The sequence below is a fragment of the Sander lucioperca genome, chromosome 2 (assembly GCF_008315115.2).
Source record: "Sander lucioperca isolate FBNREF2018 chromosome 2, SLUC_FBN_1.2, whole genome shotgun sequence".
Classification (NCBI taxonomy): Eukaryota; Metazoa; Chordata; class Actinopteri; order Perciformes; family Percidae; genus Sander; species Sander lucioperca.
The window spans coordinates 5,143,021-5,153,245 of NC_050174.1; the positions used below are offsets into that span (position 1 = coordinate 5,143,021).

At 39.3% G+C, this 10,225-nt stretch overlaps 3 protein-coding genes across 3 annotated transcripts; all 3 read left to right on the plus strand.

The window, feature by feature from the left end:
• Nucleotides 1–768: 768 nt before the first annotated feature.
• LOC116053851 (zinc finger protein 391-like) lies at nucleotides 769–2,966 on the plus strand. Its single transcript, XM_031305010.2, has one exon. The coding sequence runs from the start codon at nucleotides 1,022–1,024 to the stop codon at nucleotides 2,699–2,701; it is 1,680 nt and encodes a 559-aa protein (XP_031160870.2). The 5' UTR covers nucleotides 769–1,021; the 3' UTR covers nucleotides 2,702–2,966.
• Nucleotides 2,967–3,864: 898 nt separating this feature from the next.
• Nucleotides 3,865–7,286, plus strand: LOC116053856 (neurofilament medium polypeptide-like). Its single transcript, XM_031305017.2, has 2 exons — nucleotides 3,865–4,675; nucleotides 6,615–7,286. Exons 1-2 carry the CDS (start codon nucleotides 4,504–4,506, stop codon nucleotides 7,136–7,138), a joined length of 696 nt encoding a protein of 231 aa, XP_031160877.1. The 5' UTR covers nucleotides 3,865–4,503; the 3' UTR covers nucleotides 7,139–7,286.
• Nucleotides 7,209–8,651, plus strand: LOC118492917 (putative zinc finger protein 286B; the record flags this gene model as incomplete). Its single annotated transcript, XM_035999092.1, has 1 exon — nucleotides 7,209–8,651. A coding segment is annotated over one exon (630 nt), but the record flags the coding sequence as incomplete, so codon positions are not given.
• Nucleotides 8,652–10,225: the final 1,574 nt, after the last annotated feature.

A 10,225-nucleotide genomic window follows, 5' to 3' on the forward strand; every position in this document is an offset into this window, starting at 1 on the left:
ACGACCACAGCTTGCACAACAACAGGAGACTGAAGCCTCTAAGTTAACTCCAACTTGTGAGGGAAGTGTCCACAGTGGCCAGTCTCAGCCTTTTGTCCCTGACCAAACGGAGGGTGCATTGAATAAAGATTCTCAATCCAGCACCTCAAGCAACAATGTATTATCTGGATCTGACAGGGAGAGTTCTCCAGCACCAGGCACTGACCACCAACTCCTCTCTCACAACTCTTGTGTGAGAGCTGAGAGCCAAGATCACATAACTTGTAACCATGGAAGCGCAACACCGACTAAACTTATTGAGTCGACACCAAATAACAAAAGCAATGACGAGAACACAACATCAGCTACAAGTACTGAGGAAGCATCAAATAAGAAACATACCAATGAGATGCCAACATCAAGTGGAAAAAGGGAGCCAATGCTAAATAAGAAACATAATCATGAGAACACAACGTTAATCACAAGTACTGAGACAACACCAGAAAAGATTGGTGATGGGAACGCAAAATCCAATGGAGGTTCTGAGCCAACACCAAATAAGAAACCAGATAGTGGAAAAACAACATCAGCTAAAAGTACTGAGCCAACACCCCATAGTAAAGGTAACAATGAGAGCACAACATCAAACGAGAAACCAACATCAAAAGGAAATAGTGAGCCGACACCAAATAAGAAAAGCCAAGGTGGGAGACCACCCTCAACTGGAAGTGTTGAGCCAACACCCAATAAGAAGACAACATCACCTACAAATGTTGCACCAAGAAAAAAATGTAATGATGACGACCCAACATCAAAGGGAAACAGTGAGCCAACACCAACTACGAAAAGCAAAGATGGGAGACCAACCTCACCTGGAAGTGTTGAGCCAACATCAAGTAAGAAAAGTAACAATGAGAAGACAATATTAGGTAACAATACTGAACCAACACCAAATAGGAAATGTAATGATAAAACTACAACATTAACTAGAGGCCCAGAGCTCACAAAGCTAACACCAAATGAACAATGTAATGATGAGGACATGACCTTAAATGAAGATACTGAGCTAATACCAAATGAGGAATGTGATGATGATGATGATGATGACCCAACATCAAAGGAAAACTTTGAACCAGCACCAAATAAGAGAAGCAAAGATGGAAGACCAACCTCACCTGGAAGTGTTGAGCCATCACCAAGTAAGAAATCTAACAATGAGAAGACAACATCAGCTAAAAGAACTGATCCAACAGCAAATAGGAAACCCGATGATGGGAAAGCAACATCGACTTCAAGTATTAAACCAGCACCAAATAAGAGAAGCAAAGATGGGAAACCAACCTCACCTGGAAGTGTTGAGGCAACACCCAGTAAGAAAAGTAACAATGAGAAGACATTAGCTAAAAATATTGAACCAAAACCAAAAAAGAAATGTAACGATAAGACCACAACATCAACTAGAGGCACAGAGCTAACACCAAATGAACAATGTAATGATGAGGACCCAACACCAAAGGGAAATAATGAGCCAAGACCAAATAAGGAAAGCAAAGATGGGAGACCAACCTCACCTGGTATTGAGCCATCACCAAGTAAGAAATCTAACAAGACAACATCAGCTAAAAGTACTGATCCAACACCAAATAAGAAATGTAATGACAAGACCACAGCGTCAGCCAGAGGCACAGAGTTAACACCAAATAAGAAACCTAACAATGGAAAAACAATGTCTACAAGAAGCATGGAGTCCTCACCACGTAAGAGACAGAACGGTGAGAGCACAACATCGGCTACAAGTGCTGAAACTACACCAAATAAGAAACCTAACGAGGGTAGCACAACATCAAATGGAAGTACTGACCAAACATCCAAAAAAAGACACAAGAATGAGAAGACAACATCAACCAGAAGCACAGAGCGAACACAAAGTGAGAAAAGTAACAATGAGAGCACAGCATCAAGTGGAGGTACTGACCCACCACCAATTAAGAAACATAGGAAGACATCAGGCGGTACCGAGAATGACGATAACCCTTTCAAGTGTGACAGGTGCGGTAAAGTGACGACCAATTTCAAAAACTACAAATTTCATATGAAATCCCACACTGTTGAAAAGAAATACAAATGTGACACTTGCGGGTTAATGTTCAGGGAGAGTTGGGATTTGAATAAACATATGATAGTTCACTCTGCTGAGAAGCCTTTCAAATGCAAGGTTTGCGGAAATGGATTTAACCGGCGTTATAATCTCGACCTGCATCTTCGGGTTCACTCTGGGGAAAAGCCGTACAAATGCAACACCTGTGACAAAAGCTTCAGCGCGTTAGTGAATATGAAGAAGCACATGAGAATTCACACAGGTGAGAAGCCTTACAGCTGTAGCGACTGCGGAAAAGAGTTTGCAGATTCGTCGTCTTTCAAAAATCATCAGCGGGTGCACACGGGGGAAAAGCCCTTCAAGTGTTCCTTTTGCAAGAGAAGATTTGCTACCAGGACGACTTTGAGAAGGCACACCAGAACACACACAGGCGAAAAGCCATACACGTGCGATGTGTGTCACAAGGCGTTTAGTTATAGAACAGACCTGAAAGGACACATGAGGACACATACTGGGGAGAAGCCTTACAAATGCAGTACTTGTGAAGAAAAGTTCTCCACTTGGACAAAACTCAACAAACACAAGAATGTACACACAAGTGATGCACAAAGCTCCACTGCTTAAAAACCTGTCTGCGTTCGATCTACCGTGCTTATGATAAAAGTAAATGAATTGCACTACAAGTAGTAGTGCACTAAGTAGAATTGCTACTGCTATTTTGACATGTTATGTTAAAGAGTACTCCACCAAGATATATATATTGTTTCAATTTATACATGTTTCAAAATCTGGTGCCTACATTACCCACAATGCAGCACATTTGCAGTTGGGTCAACAGTTGCCTTGAGCCTTGAGCTGCTAGCCTAAGTCAGAGATGAGGAATGGGCTACAGATGTCTGGCAAGCTCACTTCTTGCTAACTCCTCACCCCCAGATTTTTTTGTAGAATTTTCTTTGTAGTCTTCAAAGCTTACCGATGCTGAGACAATTTATCAGCTCCTTCTGGAGCCACAGAAGGCTTTGCCACGCCTCCCGCGTTCAGTAGGTGTTGCAGGTTCATCCTGTCATTCTTATGTCTAAATAGAGTATTACAGCTTTTTCCACATGTGCATTTGTATTCCCCAAGACCTGTATACAGACTTTGTAAAGTCAGTGGAGTTCCCCTTTCATTTTTTCATTCATTGTGTTTTTTTCATTTTTATAACTCATGGCCTTTATTGTAAATAAAACCATAATGCCTTATTTTTGCTGCAGGAACTGAGTTTAGTGTTTTAGCTCGGGTCTGACTGATGAAATACAATCCAGAAAGGTTGTTGAATAATTGATTTATGAGTTTGAAGTCTTATCAGGCGCCAAAACACTGTACAATCATTTTATTGACAATTGTGACTGTTTTTTTAAACCGTTTTTCTTGATCTTGCATGTATTTTACTGGCCAACATGGTTCTTTGCGGGATAAAGTTGCAGTGTGTTACAGCAAAGTTTGATTCAGCTTTTATCTTTTTTTGAGTGGTCTCATTGAAATGAATGAGTGGGCTGCACTTTTGCTGGAAGTGCTAATGTCCATCTGAACACAGCCTTATATCTGGCGGTCTCATGATAATGAAAATGAATTCTGTATGTCACCGCGGTAACTTCGGAAGGCTTCAATGTAAAGGCATACTATGTAACTTTTCCCTCTTCGGTCCCCCTTCAGGTTGCCTCATTGGAACTACAGCTCGCGCGGTTGTAGTTCCAATGAGGCAACCTGAAGGGGGACCGAAGAGGGAAAAGTTACATATTATGCCTTTAAGCAAATGTAATGTTGTTGATTATGTTTTTCAGTGTCCGGTATTTAACAAAAGTCTGAATGGTGGGAATCTTGTTCAGTTTTAATCCAATGTATTATCGTTTTAAGCAGAATTCATATAATTGATTGTACTGGGAAAATGAGGAAAAGAAACATTGTGTCTTTGTTGTCTAAATGCCTTGACTTTTATGTACTTTTGCCTTTAATGTTTAAACTGCGGCCTACTTGTCTAATCTACAGTACAGCACACTTGTTCTATAAAACTTACTAAGTGAATGTATTTTAAACATTTTGCTTTATCAATTTTTTAATACATTTAATAAATTGTAATTATTTTTCCTTAAATGGTGTGTTTGTAAATTTGATGCTTGCAATTTACATTTGAGGCAGCTGATACAGACATGATCTGTAAGTCACACATGCTGTTTTTTCCTGAAGTTTCCTCTATCGTGCAGCACTACCGGCTTTAAGACCTGCTCTCTTTCAATTATGGTTCAGTTATCTCTGATGTAGCCTAAAGATAAATGAGAAGCAACAGTGGCAGGAAATAAGCATTTCTGTTCAGATAGCCTAAGTCACTAACTGAAAACAGTTTGTCTGAGTTGCAGCCAAATAAGTCAAATTGTAATTTATTGAAAATGTCTGCAGTTGAGAGTTTGAGAACGTCAATAAATGATCGACTAAATGCTGCTGTGGAGGAAATATTAGGAGTTTGTGAGCAGACTATAGTTGTGTACGAGGAGAAGCTTGACCGTCAACGCAGACTGCTGGATATCCTTCTGAAGCCTCGGATGAAGCTACAGAGGACAGGTCTGTAAAATCATTTTGCTACGGAACATTTATTTATGTATTAAGGTGTAACAAAAGAGGAAGAAAAAAGAACAAGTAACACGTCAGATTACTTTGTGACTTTGTGGAGATGAGTCACGCCTCCCGGAGACTGCTGTTCTTGCAGGCTCCTGGTTTTATTGTTATAGCACTAACTGTCTAAATAAAATTCTTGCAGGCTCCTGGTTTTATTGTTATAGCACTACTGTCTAAATAAAATATTACTTTTTTCTTTAACTTTTAAGGCTTCTTGCATGCTGACTTGCCATACAATTTTAAATTGTAAATGAATGTTTTGTAAGGCAAAATGTTGCACAGTTATTTTTATTGTCAAAGAAACAATTATTCAAATAGGCAGTGGTAGAAGAAGCCTATTCATCTTTAACTTTGGCCTCAGTAAAAGTAGCAATACCGTTCTGTAAACATTAGGCTATAGATAAGATTTTACAGCAAAGCCTAGTTGAAGTAGGCTAATTTTGGCCAGAATGTCCTTTCAGAGAGTTAGATTACCATATAGGCTAAATTATATTATTGGAATATTATTTAATATTACTGCTGGGTGGATGTCAGCATATTTTAACTAGCCTACTTTATATATAGGTTACTACTGCAGGGCATCTTAAAGTCCTGACCAAGGTCCCCATCTGGACCGAACAGCAAGTCAATCCGGACCCAAACCATAGGCTTACCTCCTGTTATGAATACCTTATATCAGGGATCTTCAACGGGGGTCTTCAGAGTCTATGCGGGAGGGGGGTTCCAAATTATTGGTAATTTTTTAAAGCGTTTTTCAAAAAAATTAAAAGATTATTCCAACATATTAATAGCAAATGTAAATCCCCACTGATGACAGGCTTACTGGTCTGTAGGTAAAGTAGTCACTAAGATAGCCATCCACATATACAGTTCATCCTAAGGATTCAATGTGACACATGTATGTTTAACATTAAAACATGATTTATAAAAGCATGCCAACAATTATTAGGCTATTTTAATAGCTTAGTATTCCATGCAAAAAAGGTGAAGGCTTTAGGCCGCCTTACACATTATTGCAGGACCAGTTTAATATGCAACTTCATTGTCTACAATATATGTAGTAGGCCTAGGGGGTCCCTGCTACATCTCTCTTTCAGTTAAGGGGTCCTTGGCTTACAAAAAGTTGAAGACCCCTGTCTTATATAATGTAACGTTTTCTATTTTTTCTACATTTTCTACTCAATCAATAAAATTGTTAGTGACGTTTCATAGACAGTAGTGGTGTAACGTAGTTGATTGAGACTCCTCGCCTCTGCAGCTTGTTAGTCACTACAGAGTTAGGGCAATATGCCATTTAAGCGTTCGGAAGTCTGGTTACGCTTTTCATAACTCCAAGCAGACAGCGTTTGCGCGTTCATGTGGATGTGGTTACACCTACTCTGAGACACGCATAACTGTGTCCTCTTTTGCCCTGGTGACAGACTGCCAGACTGGGGTTGTAGGAACGGATTTGGGGAGGGCTTTTATTTTGTGTGGTGTGTAAAATGTTCTAAATAAATAACAAAATGTAAATAGGATAAACAGGTTCAGAGTGGACCTTTTATTTATTTTAATTTTTTTTACAACTGAAATAATATTTTGTTATTACAGAGAGAAAGTATAGGCTAATGAAAAAAGGTAGGTTACCTGTTTTTTTCTACCATTAGGTAGCCTACAGGTGTAAAGACGGTATTTGATACAGAGGAATGACTTGCCCTCTGCGGCTTTATATTCTATTTTGATTTGTTCAGTAGACAAGAGAGTAGACTACTAGTGCTACCATACTGTTACAGTAGTTAAATACTGAGTCATATTTCATACATAATAGCTACTTTATAGTATATTTCTTATTAAAGCTAAACAGGATAGAAAACAATCTTTAATGATCCTTGTTTTGTCCCTTCAGAGCTCCCACAGCAACATGCCTCTAAGGAGAAGGAGGAGGATGAAGTCCTCGCTGACCAGCAGATCTGTAATCAGGAGAGGAACTCCAGTCTGCGCCAAGAGTCTCCACAGATCAAAGAGGAACAGGAGGAAGTCTGCACCAGTCAGGAAGGAAAGCAGCTGGTAGTGAAGCAGGAGGGAGATCAGATTCTGAAGCAGGAGAGCACAGCAGAGGAATATCCTGTTGACAAAATCCGTATTGAATGGGTAAGATCAGATTCTGACAGGCCAAAGTCTGGAATATCAGAACCAAAGAGTAACCGTCAGCTCCTCCCTGACACCTTCCATGTAGCTGGTAACCAAAATCCCAGGAGAGAAAACCATGTAAATGAAACACCAATGACAAATACTGCGCCAAAACCAAAAAAGAAATGTAATGCAGAGAACACATTAATTTCAAATATTGAGCTAAAACCAAAGAAATCTGGCAACACATCTCCAAATACTAAGCCTGAACCGAAGAAGAAGTCTGGGAAGATTCTGTAAAACCAAAAGAGAACACTGGAAAAAAATCAACGACAAATACTAAACCAAAAACATCAGCTGATACTACTGAGCCCGAGCCAAACCAAAAACCAAACCTTACAAGTGCGATGACTGCAGTAAACCCTTTTCTTACTTGAAAAACCTGAAAGTTCACATGAGAATCCACACTGGTGAAAGGCCTTTTGAATGCAGCTACTGTGAAAAGACCTTCATTCAGAATTCTATCTTGAAACGACACACGAAAACTCACACTGGAGAAAAGCCCTTCAAATGCAACTCATGTGGGAAAAAGTTCGCCCAGGTGACTGCTGTAACTAGACACATGAGAACTCACACAGGTGAGAAGCCATTTGTTTGCAAAATCTGTGGAAAGAAATTCAGCTGTGGGGCTAATAGTATGAAGCACATGAGGATTCACACAGGTGAGAAGCCTTACAACTGCAGCGAATGCGGGAAGGAGTTTGCAGATTCCTCGGCGTTCAAAAATCACCTTCGAGTGCATATAGGAGAGAAGCCTTACAAATGCTCTTGGTGTAAGAACGCATTCACACACAGAGCGACTTTAAAAAAGCACATTAGGATCCATACAGGCGAAAGACCATTCAAATGCAGCATCTGTGGAGAAGGATTCATAAACAGCTCAAAACGGGCAAATCACATGAGTGTTCATACAGTAGTCTCACTGAGCAGCAGTTCTTAAAAGACGTAACTGTACTTGACATGAGAAAATTAATCAAATTGTAGGCCTACTCAACTTTTTTTTTTTTTAATATTTTGATCTTGTAAACGGTTTTTCCCCTCATGGCCTTGTTTCTAAGCATAACCACAATGAACTTTGGCCTTAAATATAGTCTTGGAGTTTTTTCCCTTGGCTTTCTAGGACACATTGCTTTTGAAATGGCTGTCTGACCCCTTGCACTCGCTTTAAAGGCCGTTGAACGACACATACTGATACTGACACCTAAGAGTCGACTGGAAAGTGATGACGTCACAACTCTTGTGGAAATGGATATAGACATTGTGAGACCCAGAGTCAGCTGTTGTCTTGGTTGTAACTGGATTTTAAAACCCTCTCTATGATCAACAGGTTACAACAAATGCCTCAGTTTCTGTTACAGAAAAAAACACTCTTGGTCCCATTCTGCCATCATGTGGTCTTTTATATATTTGCCCCATTAAATTGATACATTTTAAAGTAGGTGATATTGTGTGCCGTGATTGTATGTTAATGTGCAAATTGTGAGTTCATGTTAAGGCTGTCTATTTCCACTTTTAATTCTGCAATCAGCCACCCCTGTGCAGTATTTTCATTGGTATCTATTTTTAATTAGTGTGTTGTAGTGACTGAACCTTTTTTATGTTTGTTTGGCGTTTGTATTACAATGCTTTCGTGCAGCTGATGTATTTGTCTCTACCTCACTGAAGATGTAATGTGAGACTCTTAAGGGTTTCCCTGATAAAATCTCATGTTGTTACAGAGAAACCTTCTAGCAGCACTGAATCAATTATAACCCAATTCTGTCATCTAGTCGGCATTTATATACTTGCACCGTCAAAGTCATCATCAAATTTTATAGGCTACATATGGATATTTTAAAACATGTTCTTTACTTTTGGTTTCTGCAGCCCTTAAAGCTGCTGAGATACAGACACAAAGTGTGCTTTGCCTTGTTATGTGAGGTGGCTCAAGCACTTAACCAAATAAGGTATGTTTTCATTATGTTTCATGGATTTGCAGCCCCTCTGTTTACTATTCCCTTTGCACACGCACGCACGCACGCACGCAAGCACACACACATATTCTACAATCTATTTCTTAATCTTTCCTTCTTTTCTCTGTAATATATATACACACAATTAAAGGCAAATATTATTTTAGTGCAGGTTGCTGTCAGAAATATTTTCAAAAAGTATATGCATGTAGTTTCATGGGGTATACAAAGTGATACAAATTGATAATAGATGATTACAGTAAATGGTAGAAAATTGCAGAAACTGTCTCTGTCTGTCTGTCAGACCACCCACCTTCGTCTTTGTACTGTAGCCTATATTTATTGGTCCGTGCTGCAGTGGTTAATCAGTGGGTCGTGGTTCCAGAGCTGCAGTGGCTCCAGTGTCATTTGGTACCATTAGTAGCTCACAGGTGGGTTCATAAATCATCTAGATTGTGTTTGGACAGCTGGTCGCAACCCTCCACTCTCCTAGCCCTAACCTCCGCCACTGTATCAATTTCAAACAGGCAAATATTTGTAATCATCTTGGATGACTTGTGTTACTTCGTTTCATTATGTGATTGATTGAGTACGTGTGAGTAGGCCTTTGGGGAGCTACTGAAAAACAGAAAAAACAGTCCCAAACTACACTATATTTAAATGCATGTTTTCTTTTTTATGTAAAATAATTGTGGACCGTTTTCATTGGTAGATGAATGGTGTCTAGTTATGAAAACGGTCCATAATTATTTTATAGTGATGTTCAAGTTCAAGACTGTTTGACCCCTTCCTTCTGTAACACACTATAAAGTCCAACACCAGAAAGACCAACATCTTTTTCCCCAAAGCTGTCAGACTGCTGAACATATTACAGACACATAAAGTTTACATAATGTACAAGTCACTTTACATAATTGTATCGCTATGTACATGGGTGTCAGTGTCATGTTGCCTAGTTTAAGCTACAGCACAGTATCATAGTTTATAAATTGATCATACATTTTGTTTGTAAAATCTTAATCTGAAAATTAACTAGTAACTCCAGCTGTCAGATAAATGTAGTGCAGTAATAAGTACAATAGTTCCCTCTGATATGTAGCGAATAGTAGCCTCAAATTCAAATACACTAGTAAAAGTAGGCCTACCTCAAAATTGTACCTAAGTACAGTAGCATACTTGAGCAGCCTAAATGTAATTAGTTACTTTCCACCAGGGCTGTAGTCAAGTCCACCTTTGTCGAGTCCAAGACCAGGACTAACACCGGGTCAACACCGAGTACAAAAAAGTTCGAGTCGAAGTCAAGACCGAGTCCAAATGAGAAACAGTCAATACCGAGACAGAAAAAAAAGAATCCTCTTCAAGACCACTTACTTAC